A 21,870-nucleotide genomic window follows, 5' to 3' on the forward strand; every position below is an offset into this window, starting at 1 on the left:
CATGGCACAGCAGGTGTCCAACACTTTTACTACTATACTGAAAACAGACACAACCCGTTGACCTCCACCAGGTTCTCTGCCATAGGAATTGCAAAATCGTTGTACCCTGTGATATTGAGCAGAGTCCTAGCTGGACTAACTACTACTACTTTAACAAGCATGAAAGGAAAGTATCTCACAGAAGGACCAAGCAGAGCCACGCAACGCTCGTAAAACTTTCAAACACCAATACACTTTATGAAGATTCTACCAAACCTTTACATGTGCTTTAATGGTGATACTCACGTCCTTGGGATTAAAATACAAAGTGCACTGCAGGCTCTTCTTTCCATCCAACTCCACAGCATACAGATGAGGACACACTCGGTCAGCATCAACGACTAGAAAAACAATAGTAAAATTATCACAATATCAAAAGATCAAAGGATCTGCATCATTACAAATGGTGTAGCAATCTCTTTCAGCTCGGGAGACTTGTGAGAGTGTTCAAGGGAGACAAAACATAAGAGACAGTAATGCTTCAACTTAAAGGGACACTCCAGGCAGCATATGCATCTTAATACAACTGATATGCGAGTGTCCCCTAAAATGTTCCCTTGTATATGTATTGAGGAATTTAGCAGAAGCCCACACAATACTTCTATATGGTCTAATGACACGTCCCAAGTGGATTCACAGAACTCAGTGGGAGTGCTTTCCTGACACTGATTGGATGCCCCATACGATCATGGAACCGTGGCATATGTGGCATGGAACCTGAACACATAGGACTGGTTAATAGTGGGTTTCACAAAAGACGCCTGCAAACTTCAGCACTGTATAATAATGGTGTGGTGCACTGTTTTCTGGTGCTTAAGACTTCCGCATATGTATCTGAATATCGAAGTAACAACCAGGGATTCCTGTGTGTATATGATATAGAGGTATGTTGGTACATATAACTACTAACACTAGGATATCATGGTAAATTGAAAAGATGTCATAATAACATACCACTAACTGGAGCATATACAGAAAAGACATTAAACCTTGCTACAACTGCTATAAGCAGCTGGATACTACCTCTCTAGCTGTTGTGTCATCAACTTGACCTTATATACAAAGTAATTACTCTGCTGTTGTGTCATCAGCTTGACCTTATATGCAAATGAAATATTCTCAAGTGCAGCAGTTAATTTGCAAATGAGGCCAGGTTAATCACAACGGATTTGTGTTTATTCTTTTTATATCCACCTTCTCTTGATCTATGTATTTTTCCAAGTCTGTTATGTGACTGCCCAATGAATTACTGTATATATACAGTATATATATACATATATATATATATACACACACACACACACACATATATATATATATATATATATATATATATATATATATATATATATATATATATATATATGGATATAGCCGATACAAGTGATATTTTTGGACTGTTGATAGGTTAGTAGATAGATTGTCATTCAGAATATAGCAATTTTTTTGTATGTCTTAAATACTTATACCAAAAAGTAAATGTTATTTGAAAGAACGGGAAGTCAACTTAGATGTATACATGAAAGGATATTTTGTGGACAAAGGCAAACAGAACAAAATGAAGAAAAAAAAAAACTTCCACAGATGACTGGGCAAAAGTATTTCCAGATAGTAAAAACTAATCTCAAAAAAAGAAAGAAAGAAATGTTATCTGTCATTTTAAGCTGCATGTAAACAAATACCTGAGTCATCTTTAAAACTCATGGAGAAGTCTTGATATTTTGAAAGGTCAAACTCGACTTTTGCCCGTGCTACACTTTTGTTCTGAAGTAAAAATGGTATTCCTTGGGTAGAGTTGACGTATACACCTGGAAACAGGAATGAGCTCTGCGAATAATAACACATGATGAAAATTCTGAAACAGGTAATATTTGTACTCTGAAACCATATATATTACACCGTGTCATGAGTTATTCAACAAAAATAATGCCAAAATGCAAAAGCCACGTGTGAAAAACTAAGTAGACCTTATGATTCGGCAGCTTGTAGAACCACCTTTAGCACCAATAACTTAAAGTAATGGTTTTCTGTATGACTATCAGTCTCTCACATGGTTGGGGAGGAATTTTGTCCCACTCTTCTTTACAATGTAGCTTCAGTTTATTGAGGTTTCTGGGCATTTGTGCATTAAGCCTGCTGAAAGTCCACGTGCCTAGTGCACTTGCCTAGTTAGTGTAACTAATGCATTTTTTTGTCCATGTGCACAGTACATTTGTCCAGTGTTCCTGGTGCATTCTGGGACAGTAATATTAGGACTGACATGTTGTTTGGCCTGTTCACTCACAGCCTTTCCCTTACCCATGCTGAAAGTTACCAGACAGATCCTTTAATATACTGTCCTAAAAGCCGGTGAAATATACTTTATAAGTGGCCACCATGCAAACAGATGGCCCTTGTAGAATAATAGTAAAGGCATTGGACATGCATGGTAGAAATCCCAATGATGCTTCATATACTGCATTCTCCGTAACATAGCCCGAGCCATGTGTAATTAGACTTTTATCATTCCGCTGAGAGGGTGGTAGGAATGGGAGAGGTTAATATGGCAGGCGACTTTAGGCATTCATATCATATACATAAGGTTGATGTTTACTGTAGTTCTTACATCCAGTAAAACCAAACCTTTCATATTAGCCAGCAGTTGCTGTGTCTATCTCTATTGTTAAATCCAAGCTTTCCAAAGCACATTAAGCATCACAAATAACATTCATTTTATATGAGTGCAATATACCCAGTTTACAAGCATTCTACACACACAGTTGTTAAAAGCAACTGTATTTGTTTTTGTGAGCTCCATACTTCATACCAAGCTATGACCTTGTAACTGACATGTTATTTAGATGTTAATACTATTGTTCTGTTAGAATTGCTGGTGTTTTTCAGACATGTATTGCTTTCCTACTGAGTCGGAGTTACCCATGAAGAACAGACACAATTTCAGCTAAATCCCCAAGCAGGCCAGTTGTAGATTCATTTGTTAGTTTCTAGCAAGCAGTCACTTTGAGTGGTGCTGTTTCAACAAGTGGGATAACAATTACAAATACGTATTTCAAAAGAACAAATGCTCTATCAAGTGTAATGGGTAGCTCAAATTAGTTAAGCCGATATCCAATACATATCACAATAAATTGTAGTAAATCTTATACTCACAACTGAAATGTCTATTACAGGAGCCACCACCGATCCTCCAATTCTCAATTCTAATGGTTTGGTATTACGCACAGAAACCTAATAAGAAAAGAAAAAAAAAGTTAAGAAATGCTATTTTAACCAAAATACTATTTAACAATGAGCTGAAGAACAGACAAGCCCACAATAGTTTTCAGGATTATGTATAGTGTGCAGTTTAAGATTTGTATCAGTGTGCTTCAGTCTACCTACTGAAGAAGGCAGAAAGTTAGCCGTGGATGTGGTGTGTGAATTACAGACTTGGAGTGACTTGAAGGTGGACAGTTCTTTGGTGTTTGGTATACGTCTATCTACGTGTGCAGAAGAGACTCAGGGCCATCTAGTGTATCTACTCATGCTTCCCTCACTTCCGCAAGACTACTCTGTGAGATTTGCAAGGCCTTCCTACCCATGTCTTCACGCTCAATAATATGTTATTTTATCCAAAACAGGCATAGCAATTTGGTCTGCAGGCAAACTGAGTAATGAAATCGAGCAGTAGAAATTGTGGGAGCTCTTGTACAGATTTTTCTTCTCCTTTTGGTGGCATACATAACAAACATTCCTCTTTACAAGGGACAGTTCCTCCTTAACCCCCTCATGCCTCTCTCACCGAGGATCTTAGATTATTTCTGGGTAAAGTATCACAGTGTTCTACAATCCCAAAAGTCACAATAATGGGTACAGCAACAATTTTTACACAATCCAGATTACCCTGAGTCAACTTTACTTTTTGTTTATACCTCAATCAGCTCCCGAAATACATTGGATTTGATTATATTATATATATATATATATATATATCATGTGATATAAATATATATATATATATATATATATATAGCATGTAATATAAATATATATATATATAGCATGTGATATAAATTAGCTATGTACAGTATTCCTATCTTAAGATGTAACATTAACATTAAAGACTGCACATTAATATCTACTATACTATCTTATTGTTTGAGAATGCTCTAAATCAACACAAAACAAATGTGACTATTTCAATAGCACTTTTAATAAATGTAGATTTTCTATTGCTTCAAATTTCAACAGCAATATTTTGTCCTTTTTATTTGCTTCCGGGCATGCTATTAACTGCTATTTTGGGACATTAGTGGCCTTTCACAGGGGAAAACAAACTACAATGCTATCTGCAGGGAAAATTGTTTACTACAAAAGGTTTAAAAGGCAAATTAAATGTATTCACAAGAGTTCCTTTGTATATAAGAAACGACCCAATACAAGCAGTGATTTCATGTTAGCAAAGGTTTCAGAAAGCATCAATCATGCACCAGTATTAATTGAATTTGCACTACACTATTAGGTGTGTGATACCTAGTGATACATAAATATGAATCAGATCGAGATGTAACTGCTCAAATAAAGACTTCATTTTATTAATTTAGAAAGGGATTGATTTTGTATGGTCAAAAGCATATTTTTAAATTATACATTTTTATGCAAAAGTTGCCTTAACACTAGCTGTTTAGATACGAAACTGAAAGGAGGAGAGAGGCTTCCAACTAATAATTACAAAAATTTGTCAGAGTGCCAACGTTCAGCTTATACTCGCTGAATCTTAAGAAGGATGGCTAAGTATTTAGCCCAATATCCGTTAAGTTCACTTAGACTTTGCAAGGGATATATTGCATGAGGGGGTTTTCAGTCTCAGATGCTATTAAACAAAACATAATGGCCAGAGACTTGCTCGGTCCCAAACCCCGTTTCAGCTCAAGTATTCCCTGATTTTAGGATCCTAGTCAGTGTTCATGGGAAACGGGACGCCATATAAAAGGTATTGTGCACTAATACAAATACGTGCCATATGTTTACCTCAACTCTGGTGTCAAATTTTAAGATCGCCTTTGGAGTGAAAAATATTCGAAGGGTGACATGTCCTCCCACAGGTACGATACCCTGAGACGGAGTTATCGTCATTCCAGGCAATGGGCTCACATCTATCACCTATAAACACAAATGAAATGACACAAATTTTAAAGGGCAGAACAGGCCAAGTATTCAGATATTATCATTGTTAATATTCACAAATTAATTGTAATGAATGTCACAGAAATATTTTGGGACAACATCCTCTTCTTATCAGTTTTGACTTGGTCCTTTAGCTGCTGCACCCATGCGACCCTCAACATTTGCAGATCAGTGCATAACGTGTTAAATAGCAAGGAACATAGGAAAACACATGTCAATTAACATATTTGCCAATTTCCAGGATAGTCACACAGAGCAGGAAAAATGGTGCATACGGTGTTTAAGACGTACAATTTTGTTGAATGTTTCCACAGTAACTGCTGCTGTAGCCTTATTTCTTCCGCTGGTAATTGCGATCATCAAAATTTATAGTGTCAGGAAATGTCACTGACAATTAAAACGGTAATTAAGCTCAACTTTCTTTAGGGAGGTAAACATTCCCATTTAATGAAAAGGGCTGAAGGGTAATTAAATTGTACCTGAAAATATGCATGGTTCATTCCTGTATTTTGAAGAATGGCCGTCTTGCAGGATGGAAGGCCAAGTGGGGCTTGATGAAAAAGCACCCTTTGTTCTGTAAGCTGGACACTGGTGGATCCAAGCTGTTTCAAAATAAGTAAAATACATAGACTGAAAACGTTAAAATAATAATAGATTAGATAAAAAAGTAAAATGCCGCACAGTATTGTGTACATTATAAACATCACTCAGTTCTTGCAGAGGATACAACGTCATAGAAACTGGTGTATTCTATTAAATAGTAAAATTCATGTACAGGCAAACAAAATTGTAGCTTAGAATAGTCTATTGGATGCGTCGCTCTATACATAGAACTATACTATAATTGCAACTCTTTACAAACATAGGAAAAGTTAAAGCATAATATTTGCTCAGTAAACTTAAATGGATTTTTTTTAATATCACTTTAATAAATCTGATGATGACAGCTTGTTTATATGGGAAGGTACCTGCTGTTCAGTGCTAGACATATAACGCCGCTGTTGACTTTTATTAAATAACTATACTTTGCAGACTGCAGTGTTGGGAACTTAGCAAAATTTAATGGCGATATACAAGAGAAATGGGAGTTTTCATTCCTTTAGGGAAGCAGCGTATCTCGTAGAAAATATGAACTTTCAAAGATGTTGTTGTAGAGCACATTTCACCTCAAGACCGCCTTACAATTACCTCGGCAATGCATTTTAGCTTCTGTGTATTTCCCTGTTGGACGCATAGATTGAATTCACCTATGTCTGGGGAACCAAATCCCGGATGCCATACGACTTCGCATTCAAGGTCTTTGTGCGCTTCCACGGTACCTAGAACGGATCAGGTTAAAGAAAGATATTGCAATTTTCATGAAAACACCAACCGTTACTATCCAATTTAATTCCAGTCACAATTGAATCAGCAGTCATCCAAAGTAAATAAATAATGAATTCCTCATATCCCATTCTTACAAATCTCAAAAGCCACAAAGAAATTGGGGGTTCCTTTAGCAAAAGAGAAGGTTTCAGAGGTGAACGTGGCTGAAAGGGCACTGATCTGTGCATTTTAAATAAAAGCATAAAAAGCCATACATATTTCATGTTGGTTTTCTGAAATGCTTCTTGAAACCTTCCTGCATACATCACAAAGCAGGAGTTCACTATCTTTGATGAACCATGTATATAAAAGGAAATTATTTACAAGAGAAACCTGATTGCATGTCTTTCTTTATATCAATCATCCCATGACACAATTATTTCTTGACATGTCATATTATAGATATATTTCTTATATTACAAGTTGCTTGATACCCGACACTGTAATACTTATAATAGCAGCGTGCTCTGTTGATTCCCAATACCTCTGGCAGGACGGATGGAGAAAGCAATTCCTTTTTCCGCTATAACCGGCTTCCAGCTAAACTCAGCCAAGTGATTCCTGTGATTATACAATCTTACTGAAGATCTAAATCCTGTTTCAGCTAAGAAGTTGCAGTTGGGTCTTAGAACCAGTTTGTGAGTTGAAAGCTCAAGGGCGACGGGAACCGCTTTTGCAGTAATCAATATATGGCCAGTATGATCGTTGTTCACGGTGTAGGAAATTGACCTGCAAGGGATTGAGAGACATTGTTCATACTTGTTTGTTAATTATACTTTCTAGAAGTACTAAAACATTTCCCAAAAGAAATCAGTTTAAACGATTAGGAATATTTAACTGTAGTCACTAATACCATGTGCAGAACCACGATAAAAAAAACGTAACAATCGCAAGTGACTGCATCCTGAACCGATTTTACCTACTAAAGGTGATTGCCAAGAAAAGGAACACATTAATTAATAATGAGCTCGTGGAAGTCTGTACAACTTCATAAAATGCTGACAGATGGGTAAAGCTTATTCTCTAAAGCAGAATACCTCGAGGTAAGCTACCATTCGAAGAGAAAGTAATTCAAAACTGCTGCTGTCTTTCACAAGGGAAGCAACAAAACATGACTGTTACATAATACTTCTTTAATATTAATGTGACATCGGCTTTTAAGACTCGCTCAGTGCTCTACGGCTATGTCATTAAAGTTGATGTATATTATTTATCGAATGTGATTCGATGTTAAGGTACTATCATAGTGCAGCACACAAAAAAACATTAATCTGATATCATCGCAGGAGTCATAATGCCATGTATAGCAAAATAAATACAGTCTAGATATAGTTTTATAGAGTTAATTATAGATCATAATAATAAATGTTCTTAAGAGTAAGTACAGTGAAGGTGGATTCTTCCACTTGGAGATTTGTGATTAGTTATTATTACTTTCTGATAGGTACAGCTGGATTGCTCTAAGATTGTGGGCCATGCTACAGATCTGATTATAAAAATAGTTGTAAATGTGTTTGGTATGGCTCCTTCACAGACCTAATCTCATCTGAGAATTCTTTTAACATCTAGAAATGTCTGTTTTTAAGATAAAACAGAATGTCAATCCATGTTTCGGTTTTTAAATAATCCCTTTGGCCAACATTATCACCACGATGTGTCCTTGCATGTATTAAAGGGAAACGATCACATTTGAGACAAAATCTAAATTTAATCCAGCACTGAAAACTAGCACTTTTTTTATTGATTTGATATAATCCACTGTTATTAAATAATTAAATTATTTTTTCCCATTGTGACATAACACCTTCTCCCAACTAAACATAGCCAAGGTACTTGATGTATATTATCTTTCATTTCCCATGATCTCTCAGTGAAAGTTTTTGTTAGCATGTAGCATATGAAGAAGTAATGTTTTAGATTATACCAAAAAAATAAGTTTCCCTTATCAGAAGCATCACATTATATACATATGTATGGCGAGTCCTATGTAATGATAACATGGCTGTATCATTTACCATGGAGCTAAATCAGTGGGACTGCATTGCCTTTCAACCCACTAAGACAATTGAAAGCCCTCTCTGGACACCATTGGTGAGGCACCTGTGAGGTTCTTACCTTTAAGGTCTGGTCAGAACCTGCAATATATATTTATAGTTCAACTCTTACACTTATTATGTATTATTCGTATAAATAGGACAATCAAAACTTGCATATGGTTTTAACTCAAGTTGTTTACGACATCTTATCCTTACTTTTTACATTTCCCCAGTGAATTTGTCTCAAACACAACAGGGATTGCCGTTTTGGATGTGGGTGGTACGACATGAGACAAAGGACAAGTTTGCTGAAGCTCCTCACAGTCTATTTCTACTTGAACCCATATATACGTTGACAAGCTGTTAATAATGTTAATTTCTTTTGTGGATAAGGAACCAACACAGACATCTCCAAAATCTACTGTAGAAGGTCCTGCGAAATACAAAAGAGGGTTATAGAAATAAAGGTGCTTTAAAAGGTAATGGGTAAGCTATCTGCCAACTTAATTTAAACAGAGGTATAGCAGAGATATGTCCATTTCGCTACATGTTAAGCCAGTATGTGCACTATATAACTGTTGAAGTTCCAGTTAACCTCACGGTGATAAACTCTTCTATTTAGTGGCCAGGATGCTGGTCATATTTATCAGTAATGTAACACATTGTCCTTGCCAACGTTCTTGATAATTATTTCCCAAGCATACCGATCACTATGTGATGAAGCTGCTGAGGCGTCAACTTGAGACTGCAATCTTTTTTCTGAGCGGCAGTACAGGGAATAGCATTTAGACCATCAGTAATCTAGAGTAAATGAAAAGAAACGCATCACAATATTTTGATACATAGTAGAAGACAACTGTTTCTTGTAATACATTGTGCTTAAAGGAACAGTCATGGCTAAATTCTTAGTAAGCTTCATTATGGAAATATTTTTTAAACCCCCCTTAGGATTGTGTTTTCATTGAGCGATTTTAATAATGAGTAATGAGTCTTCACTCATTGTATTTCACTAATCTATCCTATGTATAAATTACACTAGAAAGCAGAAAGCATGATAATGAGTTAAAAATGGCAACCAGATCAGAATGTCTGTAGACCACTGTACTCATTATATGACCGCATATTTATTATACTGTGAAGCTCTAAGTATACATGTTATAACTTGACAAATAAAAACATACTAACATAAATAATTTGCAAGAATGTTAATGTATTCCAAAAAAAGGATTGCTCTAATCTCTGTTCCTGGCCAATCCTCACCCTGTCATGAAGCCATATCTTTAGCTTCACAACACTCACTTGTTTAGTTAAGGATATAGATTCTCCATCAGCCAGCTGGCATGTTGTCAACATACGTCCTTTCGTTTTGGGAGCAGTTCTATGTGTTTGAGGTTCACTTATATTCCCTGTAACCGAGATCCTTGGAGGGTATAGACCTGAAGCTGGTGTTATCCCAATGTCTACAGGATTGTTGGCATCTTCAAATTCCCTGTAAATAAACCATTCTGTGTCACAGGAACATTCATGCACATTTTCAAAATTGTAATGTTATTTTTTTTTAAAAAGCCACATCTTGCGTCCTATATAATATTTATAACGCAGGACAGCTAAATAATTTTCTGTCACATGCAGGGATAGGCAAAGTTTCTGTACAAGGACACCAGTGTCCATGGCAAGGTTTGTGAAGGTGCATTGAATATCATTAAATTGTCCACCACAGTCCCAGTCCCTAGTAAATGTTGGTGCCCACCCCTGGTCTCATGCATTCAAGCCTATATACCAGGCATCAATGACAACAGAATCTGAAAGGGGAAATACTGGGAGCATGAAACTGAGTGGTCGCTTTCAGTGTCTACGACCAACAGAAACCCATGATTCCTATGATGCTAGCCATTTGGCAGCAGTCACCAGGTATTCTAGTGAAACAAAGCTTAAATTGCATCAACACTGAAGGAAACAATGTGTGCATGCTGATTCCTAAAACAAAAAAACATAGTTTTACATTTAAAGAAACCCTACTAAGACTGGGTAAAAAAAGAACAGGGGACAGAACTAACAATGTCAAATCTATGAGAATGAAAAATAAAAACACCTTTCTTTTTCTCTTTCCAAACGTTGTTGTCTCCTGCTCTTAATGTAATTAGCATAATAATCCTTGTGGGTCTTCTTCTGATTTTCTTCAAATTCTGTGTATGCATAGTCTGGATCTACATAGCTGTATCTCTCCACTTTTGTGAAAATTGTCCTGTGGTAGAAAAGAATATATTATTATTATTATTATTATTATTATGGGTGGACTAATGAGATTTTAATTGAATGAACCATCATCTAAGTGACCTATACATCATTACTTAGTAGCTGTGGGAACTTTCGCTTCTTGTGATGGGAAACACTACTTGCTGTTAGATGTAATTTCCACTGAACCATATTTCTATACACTTTAGCGTGTATTGTTTGGCTGTGCATATAAAGCTGAATGCATGTCATTCTGCGGCTATTGACCATAAAGTGTCAGGGCTGCTTTTTCTCCCCTAGTCCTGCTCTGTGTATAGATACCTTGTCTGAAGGTGCAAATGTATCGTCCGTCTAATTTTATCACCACATTTTTAAATCCCAGTATCTACTTCCACATAATGTCGTTAATCACTCTTAAGCTTCAGAATCCCTATAGTAAAGCACAGTGTCAGCTATTCCACAAGCACAGTATATTTCAGCAAAACAATATCAATTTCAATGTAATAAAAAGAGTTTGATAAACTCAAAAGCCTGTCCTAAAAACTAAATGTTAGTCTAATAACAAAACCATACTAACCTAGCTATTCTCAACAAATGTGTGCGGTTGTGCACACTATAAGTTTACGGAATCGTGATGACTTCATGCACTCCTAATCTTCTTTACATTTTATTTACAGAATTCATTGGCAGATTCTGTAATCTTGATTTGGGTATTCTTGATTTTTTCATTCTATGACTATTTTAAAAATGTAATTAGCATTTGTAGTACAGGTCTGATTATTTGCATTTCTAAATCATCTTGTTATCCATATCACATTTATACTATACAACCATGAAGGAAACCTGTCCTAATAACATCGCTGTAAAAAAATCAGCTTTATCTGGAAGAACGTATTCAAGCAACTATTTAATTTGACACATCTTGACTTAATGAACTATGATGCTGTTTATTGTTTAATGTTGACCCTTGGCAAAGCTTCTGGTAATGGACCCTGGCAGTAGTTTTAAGCACTCTTTCTGCTTCCTTCTTCCATCTTCTTCTCCAGCCATCAATGCATGTCAGTCACCTTCTTACGTGTAGCAATGGCCTTTCAGCTGTATAGCACCTAAGAACAAGTTGTAGGAACTAAAACCCATGAGGAAGGGTTGGGCCCTGAGAAGTTGCACCTATTGTCCTACCAAAAAAGATGGACAGGCAGGCACAGGAGTTAGACAGCAATGAGAAAAAACACTTTATTACCTGTACTGTGTCTGAGGGTCACTGGGTCGTATGCTTGCAGCTCGATCATTGGGATATGCTATCAATATCTCCTTGTCTGTATCACTTTTAACATGATGATCATGAATATGTGTATTAGCTGCTTTCATGGTAGCAATCCGTGTGGCTCCAGTGTACATTGCTGTGTCCTCTTCTGAAGCTTGGACAAACTGGCCGGTGGCATTGGAAACCAAGGGTGTAATTCCTTCCAATGTAGAAAAAAGTTATATATGATTTTAGATATTATAATTGGATAACAATTGATAATAATACATCTTGTGCGGATTCCAATGTAGTTTTGCCTGCTAACGCATGCATCCTAAATGTCAATTTTATTAAATTAAGTAGTTTCATTTCTTCTTCCAATCCCCTACATGCACAGAGTGAATTTTCATTTACTAGGACCTCATCTTGGGTAACCATGTGGGCTGGTTTCACTTCGTAAGCCAGCCAGCCTTCTCAACCCACACTTTAGTTCACTTTAAAATAGCCCAACATCTTCCTACCTCTGCCTCTTAGAAAACATAAGTTCAGCATAGGAGAGGGTTTAAATGCCTGTCACGATACTATGCCATATTCCTGACATACCAATTGTCATAACCCTGTGCTTCTAGTCGAGAGTAGATTTAATACGGGCAGCCTTAGAGATGCTTTAATAATATACCTTATAATACCACTCAGTGAACTCCATTATGATATAATGTCCTAAAACGTACTGTCTAAATGTGCTTATGAAAAAAGGGTTAATTACAAAACCGGTCATAGTTTGTCTTACAAAATAAGTGCAAAACACCTCAAAATCCTCAACCCATAAGCACCCAGGAGACCTTTCGCTACAAAGAAGCATGATTAAGCCCTTTATACCTCAGGGTCTACTTGGTTCACTAAAACAATTTAATTAACAAAGCCCAATTTAACAAAAATCCTCAGAAAGATCACAAAAAGCCTTAAGGGTATAAGGTTTAATTAGGAAGCGAAGACTGGGATTACAAAGTGAATGTTTAATAACGCAGAGTTTTAACAAAAGGACATGATTTAAAAAATATAATTTTTAAGAGAAAGGAAAGGATTACATTTAAAAGATAATTTTTCTTTTCTCAGGGAATGCAGTTGGGAACAAATATGGGGCTCAATGATAAGTAGCCAAATCTTTGTTTAATATACAACCATGATAGTGAATTGCTCGACTGCTATCATCATTAAAATGGATATAGTCTGTAGATCTTTATGCATTTTACAACTGAAATTCCTAATTTTCATTTTTTCCCATAAATATTAAGCAAGTATTGTTAAAGTTATTATATGATAATAAAAAATCATGCTGTTAAGTGATTGGCAGACCCAGGACTGCATACCTAACAATGCCTTCATAGATATTTCTAACTCTTATTTGCTCATTATATATATATATATATATATATATATATATATATATATATATACACACACACCGCCACATCCCAGCCACACACGTCACACTCAGCCGCAACAACCATTCCTCCTCACATGTGATGCAAGTTGACACAAGTGTAGCATGAGGTCACATGATGTCACAGATCCCAATCCTGCACTGATTGTAGATAACTTTCCAATCAATACCCAGGCCATGAAATTCAGTCAGCCCTGTCAGTGTGTACACTTGCTTTTATTCTATGGTTGCGAAAGGCACCATTAATGTAAGAGTAGTTGTTTCTAATAGCTCAAGGATTCAGAAAAAAAATATATACCGTATTGGCTCGGATATAGGCCGCCCCCGTATATAGGCCGCCCCCTAAAAGTTGGGTGCTTTTTTAAAGAAAAAGTTTTTTTAATAGACATGCTGCCACTCTGTCCCCCCCGAGATATGCTGCCAGTGTCCTCCCCCCTGAGATATGCTGCCACTGCCCCCCCCCCCGAGATATGCTGCCACTGTTCTCCTCCTCCCCCCTGAGATATGCTGCCACTCAGCGGATGTGCCGGCACCGGAAGTTGTATACGCGTATTGCGTAGATGCCCCCCGCCGGCCCCTTAAGACACCCGGGAGTCTGCTCTGGTAAGTCTTGGGGGCAGAGGTAAAATGCATGATGTCTGCACGATGTGCTTTAACAATCTCCAATGCCGGGACTCCCCCCGTGGGAATTCCTGGCAAGGGAGATTGTTAAAGCACATTGTGCAGACGTGCCGGCAGCGGAGGCTGTTTACGCGCATCGCTGCTGCCGGTGAACGTCTGCACGATGCGCTTAGACAACCTCCCGTGCGGGGATCTGTATCCTAACCCCGCTGCCTGCCCGGCACCCGGAACTGCATGTCCCGGGCGTCGGGCGCTAGACCCCGAATATAGGCCGCACCCCCACTTTAAAGACTTAAAGTGGGGGGGGGGGGAGTGCGGCCTATATTCGAGCCAATACGGTATATATATATTGTGACAGTGTAAACCCCAGGGAGATGCTTAGTGTGGCATTTGGGTACAGGTGCTATCCAGATCATAAATATGGGTCCCTGGGGTGGAGCAATTGGAGAGCAGGGTGGGCCAATGCTCCGTTTCCCCATGCTGTGGAAATTCCATGCCGGGTTTTCCAGGAGGCAAGAAATCTGCAGGATCCGGTCCGGGATTCCTATGGGGCCGGCATCAGGCACAGGTGCTGGACATTAAAAACCCCTGGAGCTTGATACTCAGAGAGACTGTTGGGGGAAGAGGAAGTTCCCTGTGCTCCCAGAAGACCATCCCTGAGCCAAGGGAGGCAATACCTGCCTGGACATTTTGTGTGCTGTCTGGAGGAGGTTTTCCAGAGCCTGGGGTAGCTGGGTCTGGCTGGGAGTCAGTGGGTGATTAGGCTGGTCAGTCTGGACCAGCATAGTTCAGTTAGAGAGGGCTCCAATTGGGAGCTAGGTTTTCTTTTTATGATTTGGTGTTTGGGGTTTCAGCAGTTAAAAATAAAGATCTGTTTTGTTACAAGCTGGTGCTTCCGAGACTGATTGCCCTAGAGGACTGTGCTTAGGACCCCTAAGAGTGACATGTATGGCCCTCCTGCTATAGGGTTTGTCACAATATATACACACACATACCCTCTCACAAATAGCAACAGAATATTTGGGACCAAGAAGGAAGCTACAAGGTTGCAAACAAAACAAAATAACGGTAGCTGCACTTAAAGCAATCAGTTTTAATGTGTGAACAATGACAAGCGACAGTGTTTGACAGAAACATACCTGGGTTGACCCTCATTACAATTTTGTTGGTTACAGGTTTGCAGACAGCGGTGAAAGTAAGGCGTTTCTGATGAAAGGCTTTCATTTTCAAAGGAAGTGAAATATTTTCCGATGTAGGACCCGAAATATCTACTACTTGTTTCACGTTAAAGGTCCCTATTTGATGCGGTAAGAATGAAAACATTACATCCTGAAAAGACGAATGGACAAGGCAATAGTATTAGATGCAGTACATACAAGATTGATTGCTATATTATTCTTACTGCAAATTGCTCTTGAAGAAAATTCCTCCAATTTTAGGGCTTTTAGCTGCACGCAGACAAAAAAAAATGATCCCAATTCAAAAGATGGAAGAAATGAAAACTTCTTATTCTTTGTATTTCCATAAAGTTGAGAAACCATCATTTGCAGAGAAAAGTACTTTTGAAACTATTGTGTAAATCTTAGTTCTTGTATTGCATATCATTGAGAGCTATGAAAAATTAAGCAAGTAAACCCACTAAAACATGATTCATTTGAATATTTTTAAAATCCAGATTGTGTGTGCCAAGAGGCACTGAAAACTAGTGAATTTTAAATTTCACACTCGTCTAAAAACGAATGAATTATGTTTTGAATCTTTTTCAGATGTGGCCGGTACAGATTGGTGAAATTCATTTGAATTAATTATTTTTCAAACAGTGACATAAAGTTGCGAGCAGGATCAGGATCATTCTACTTCTGCCAAAAGAAAGCAGTAGAATTTATAGGAATTACAAGTGTGATATTTATTTGAATTATCATTTGCAAATAATATGAAACATATGGTCTAATGGTCTAAGGTTAATCTGCTAACATCCACACATGTTCGGTATGTGTGATGCTAAGAAACTAAAGTAGTTACACGTAATAAAAATGCAGTGACGCTGGTCATATATGGAGAAGACAACACCATCCACACCACAAAATTAACACAGGGGGATTGGTCATTAAAATTTACTGCACATTTACGATATAATCAGGGCTCCTGCCAGCTATGGAAGCATTCTAAAATGAAATGAGAGTTTGATACATAAGTATATACATACAAGCGCACAGCTTATTTATTAATGCTCTTTACAATGCATACTAAATAATAAGATGAGTGTATAACATGTGCTCTTATATGCGGGCTGGTTTGTTAAATATGTATAACATGAATAGTAATATTTTAGGTTTGGCTCTGTGTTTCAATACCTGAGCATGTCCAGGTTCTATGCTTCCTTTAAACGGAGAGATATGAAAATGGGATATCTTGCGAAAGTTGAACGCAACAGGGAGGAAAGGAGATTCATTTTTTAGTGAACACAGAATATCGATCTGTTCACCAATCAAGCATTCCTTAAAATTGTAGACTGGTCCTGGACTGAATGTTAATGTCACCGGGACGGCAGAGCCTGTTATAGCCAATTCCACATTCCTCTTCGGTTCTGTATGGAAAATAAAAATATCAAAGACACAATATTTTAACCAGTTACCGTTTGGAATCCAGAAATTAAGGAACTACCTTTCATCATACATTTTTTTAAATAATAATTTTAAATTAAAATAGTAACACCAACAACATGGGGTAACACAATAATAACAAGTTTGTGAAAAAATTGGAAAGAGACACAACTGGGCTTTTTTGCCTTCTTTTGGATAAACAGCAAGAAATAAACAGATATGGGAAAGGCTGAACTTGATGGAGCCATGTCTTTTTTCAGCCTAACTATGTAACTATGTAACAATAAAAACAGCAATAATCATGGTCAGATTAGGTGTCTTTTTTTTTGTCCTATTCATCTAAAACATAGACAAAACCACCTAATCTGTCCACGGTTATTGCTATAGGTATTATGTTTATATAGCATTTAGAATTCACGTAAAGGTTTCAGACAGTATTTTAAAACAGTGGAAGAAATAATCAATGAAATGGAGAAGGAAAAGCAATTCACTGGGACAGAAGCTGAAGCTATGTGTACTTACTTACTGTTATCGTGTATAAAGAATGAAGGATAAAAGAATGTGTGGAAGAAGTGATGCAGTGAGCATTGGAAATAGTTTTAAAGTAGTTTACAGAGCACCATGGAGGTATCTGCTACTGGCTCCTTCGGAAACCAGACTACCTTCTAAACATCCCAATCAATTGTAAAACTGGGGACTGCACTGGATGGGTGATTTCTGGGTATGTATCTGACTACAAAAGAACACATACCATATGCCTCGAAATATCACATTTCCATAATAACGAAAAGTCAAAATTGTGCACAGTATCAAATAAGTTATTCAATATACCAAGGCAGCGTTGGTTAAGACTACAGTAGTGACTGTAGAATTGCTAGCCATGCTTATGAATGTTTCAGATGTTATACAGTTGATTTTTCACAAACATAGCTTTTAAAAAATAACTCAAAATAATGTCAAAGAATGCTGAAACCTAAAATTTACTGTGAACTGACGCATTTCAGACTAACACAAATGATTTGCTATTATTCTGTTTCGCTGTACATGAGAACTTCAGCATCACATTTTTAATTACTCATCTGCACTTTCAAAGTTATGAAAATAACTTTAAAGTGTAAGGAATCTTTAGGGAAACAGACTCAAGAGCAGACTGCTGAACAATGCAGAAGAAGTATAGGAAATGTTTTCCTTCTTACCTGGGCAGGATTACCGTGCTATAGACGCCAAGGTATGATGGAAAATATTGGGATTATTTGCATGAAATGCCCTGGCTATGTCTTGAGTGGACTATGGCTGTGTCATCGTGGAATAAACTGAAAAGATTATATAAAACTTTTATGAAGTCTTTACCTTTGTTGCCAGGGCTGCTATCTAGTTGTGTTTGGAGCAAATCACATTCACGTCCCCCTGGTTCAAATCTCAAAAACAGCGCATAGTCCAGCTGAGATGGGAAGTCATCGGATCTGATGTTTTCACAAACCTGTCTATAAATGTTGACAGAAGTTTAAATATTTTATCAGCAGAACATTTTTTTGAAAAAAGATGACATTTTATTACCATATACCTTTAAAGACAGCTTTTTCTATTTATATTATTAATGTCCCTGTTTTTGAAAGAAAAGCAAGTGTTACCTATCAAAAATAAATGGATCAGAAATACAGTGCGGAAATATCTTCATTGGCGCACAGAGGTCCTTTATCAGCAACCTTCACTCCTGGGTTCCAATGGCATGTTGTGTTCGCTAATCCAAGTTTAAGTTTAAAAGGCTAATTGATCATTAGAAAACTATTTTGCAATTATGTTAGCACAGCTGGGAATTTCCTTGTTTTCCATAAAACCAGCTGTGACCCCAAACTTTTGAATGGTACTTCATATCAAAATAAAAGTAGCTAAACATTTTGTTGCGATTTATGGGGCTAAAACTGCTGCAAGAAATCTTATTATCTGGAGAAAAAAATAGAGGCGCTTAATGTTATCGTATTTAATTAAGGAGATCTGTACCAGCACCTTTTCTCTGTTCAGATGTGGCACAGATGTCCCTGCTCACCAACTACTCCACGACCTACTTCGGCCTTGGATACTCTTATAATTATGCCATTGTACATCAAATATTTGATGTCAGCCCGAGTAAGATTTATTTTAATCACACTGTACAGTATTGGTGTAAGCAATAGAATACTTGGGCCTAGAGGGCAACAGATCAATGTAAAGGACTGTGAAGGATCTTTGGCATTAGCGTTATAGTCTAGAAGATGCCCAAATCTAAGGACAGATTATTTTATACATTTAGTATATGATTATGGTATGTCTGCTTCAGCAAAGAAGGCCAATCTGCATTCAGTTCAAGTTGGGTCTTGGATACAAATCAGCAAGTAGGAGAGGGCAAGTCTCAAAGCATTAGAACAACTGAAATTAGGAGTTTTTCTGCCTTTAATTGTAGTCTACAATGGACAGTGTTTCAAGTTCATGGTGTAGTCAGGGTAAAGTTAGAAGTGAACCTCATCCCTATAAGGTACATACTGTACATCACTATAACACAGCATGAGACAAGAAAAAAGACTGTAGATATTCTTCCCGGAGGAATCTGTATTTATAAGTTAACTATTGCTCATTTCATTGAACCAAAAGTCTCAGTGGGTCAAACAGCAGTTGCTTTACTGAGGTCTGGAACAAAATGGGCCTTCCTGTCACTTTCATTCATATAAATATATATATATATATATATATATATGTATATATAGCAGCCACAACCCTAAAATGTTACGAAAGCTTTAATAGGAAGATGATGCTAAAATAGAATATTGCAACCTATACAAATGTCATTACAATTCGGCCTGTTATTCTATCCATTTTCCACGACGAGTTCCCTTTAAGTTTGAATTCAAAATAACACTGTTATTTTGCATTCATATTTCCCTGGGAAGGGAAGCTGAAAATGTAAACATTTTAAAATAGTGACTAGCTTTAAAATAGGTAATTTATGACAATCATATATAACAATTCACTCACTTTGGTTTAAAAAATATCGTGATGATTTTTTTCTCATACGGAAGCAACACTCCTTGATTGGGTGAACACGATATCAAGCTAGAAACATCCGTCTCTCTTGTCATATCAATGTAATCTATGTTTTCCAGAACAGCATCTGTACTACAGTGGATATCAGTTCCCTAAGGAAGTAAAAAAAACACAATTGTATATTATATATATATATATATATATATATATACATACACAGACACAAGGATTCCGTCATAGAGAAAAAAAATCTAGGCCATATAATATTCTACCTTTTAGCACTGATTATCTCCACCCTGTGCAGTGTTTATGATTGCCACCCCATCCAGATGAGGCTAGTAATACAGTATATACCAGTGACAGGATGATCCTAATTTTCCAAAAGTTTTGACCCAGTCTAGAGGAGTTAGTGAGTTGAGTGAGACATCAAGAGTGTTCCCTAAGCCATAGGGACATATTTTTGATCCTACTGTGATCGTGTAGAAGATGTACGTCAAATCCTCTTACCATTTCTAAACCAGCAGCACGGTCATCTAGGACAGAAACCCACTTGAGTTCCTCTGGGCTATTGTTATAAATGATTGCTTCATGAGTCTTTGATGTTCCAAAGTAAACCGGTCCAAAGTGAACACACTTTAAATGTTTACCAGCCATATCCAATAACTCCAAATTCTGATTTACAATACTTCCTTTGATCTGCAAAATAATCTCATCACGGCCCTCGAGTTTGATCCTGAAAAATAAGATAATTGATTTTTTTTTTTTAAACACAGCGAAAAATTCAACACATTTTTAAGCCATATAGGTCAAAGAAGATGGGGGTCTTTAATCGAAGGTTATACATTGGACCAACATAGACCTCTGAAATCCTAGATGCTTATGTTGGGCCAATAAAAGCAATCAACTTACACTATAGGGTCTTTCTTAAACTTATCTATGCTAAAAAATATTTAAGATGTTCAAATTATGAGTTTTGGGGGGTAAATACCTCAGCTTGTGTCAAAAAGTATGTACATCTCAAGCATGTTGCAATGTTTACTTCCAGAAACATGGAAATAATAGAGCATTTTACAAAATATTTAGCTCGTTATAGCGGAGAAGGATAATTTGTCTTAATAACCATTGTAATGTAAACTGCTGCAGCATACATTACAGGCCATTTTTCAAGGTGTCAGAGTAATTGGTTATCTTCCCTCTTGAATTATATTAAAATAGTTTTCCGCAAGTATGGTGTTTTATAGTATATTTTTCAGCCGGTAAGCTATATATGCCAACAAGCCAAAATATCTCTGGAGTCAAAAATTAAGAAACAGCATTTATAAGTGGCTCAACATTTTCAGCACTATGAATGGAGCCTGTGAGCTAAACGCCCATCACCTTGTTTCAGTTTAGATCCCTGTTCCTGTAGGTTTATGGGACACTGTAGTCCCTAAATTAGTCTTTTTAATGACTATGTTGTATGAACATCAGTGCATCTTACTGCATGCAGATCAATGTATTTGGGTTTTTTTAGTTTTATTTTTTTAAATAAATAAATATTTTTTTTTAAATATATAGGTTTTAAAATAGGTTTCATTTCCTCCTATCCTACCAGATTCTACTGACGCACCTACTGCACATGCACAGAGAGCATAGTTAACCAAGCTATCAGTCTCAGTGTCTTAGAAAAAAAGCACATTCATAGAATACACTTCAAGCCATGATAAAGTCCCATAGAAAATCAGATATGGAATGTAAGTTAGTGTATTTATTGATATTTCAGCTGTTTATGACAGTGACTGATGGACCTGAACCCTGTATTTTATTCTCTAAATTTGACTTTAGACTAATGGTTATTATCTGCCATCAGACTATGAAACTTACCAACATTGATCCTTCATAACGCAGAGTTAACTGAAGGGATTGAAATCCCAACTCTGAAAACCCCTGCTTTAATAAATCACTATTGGATATATTTACAAACTCTGAGGGAAAAGTATTTTATTTCTGAAATAATACATGTTTTCCCATGGTGCTATATTATCTAACACGATAAACAGTATCTAAAGAATAATAGAGACTATTTCTTTGAACAAAATATTCTCCAACTTTTCCCGGCTC

At 36.9% G+C, this 21,870-nt stretch overlaps 1 protein-coding gene across 1 annotated transcript in view; it reads right to left on the bottom strand.

The window, feature by feature from the left end:
* Positions 1–21,650, bottom strand: part of LOC149289282 (cilia- and flagella-associated protein 47-like) — a 152,555-nt gene extending 130,905 nt beyond the window's left edge. Inside the window, exons 1-18 of the mRNA XM_089490919.1 lie at positions 21,634–21,650; positions 20,278–20,503; positions 19,762–19,922; positions 18,103–18,236; positions 16,504–16,736; positions 15,289–15,478; positions 12,082–12,304; positions 10,699–10,851; positions 9,906–10,095; positions 9,311–9,407; positions 8,823–9,039; positions 7,055–7,299; positions 6,394–6,524; positions 5,685–5,807; positions 5,050–5,181; positions 3,190–3,267; positions 1,722–1,866; positions 286–380 (exon numbers count right to left, since the gene is read on the bottom strand). Coding sequence (XP_089347045.1) covers positions 286–380; positions 1,722–1,866; positions 3,190–3,267; positions 5,050–5,181; positions 5,685–5,807; positions 6,394–6,524; positions 7,055–7,299; positions 8,823–9,039; positions 9,311–9,407; positions 9,906–10,095; positions 10,699–10,851; positions 12,082–12,304; positions 15,289–15,478; positions 16,504–16,736; positions 18,103–18,236; positions 19,762–19,922; positions 20,278–20,503; positions 21,634–21,650 — 2,790 coding nt within the window. The remainder of the gene's footprint in view (positions 1–285; positions 381–1,721; positions 1,867–3,189; positions 3,268–5,049; positions 5,182–5,684; positions 5,808–6,393; positions 6,525–7,054; positions 7,300–8,822; positions 9,040–9,310; positions 9,408–9,905; positions 10,096–10,698; positions 10,852–12,081; positions 12,305–15,288; positions 15,479–16,503; positions 16,737–18,102; positions 18,237–19,761; positions 19,923–20,277; positions 20,504–21,633) is intronic.
* Between the last annotated feature and the right edge of the window lie 220 nt (positions 21,651–21,870).

The sequence above is a fragment of the Sceloporus occidentalis genome, unplaced genomic scaffold, assembly GCF_023333645.1.
Source record: "Sceloporus occidentalis isolate IW3139 unplaced genomic scaffold, rSceOcc1.0.p SCAF_47, whole genome shotgun sequence".
Lineage (NCBI taxonomy): Eukaryota > Metazoa > Chordata > Lepidosauria > Squamata > Phrynosomatidae > Sceloporus > Sceloporus occidentalis.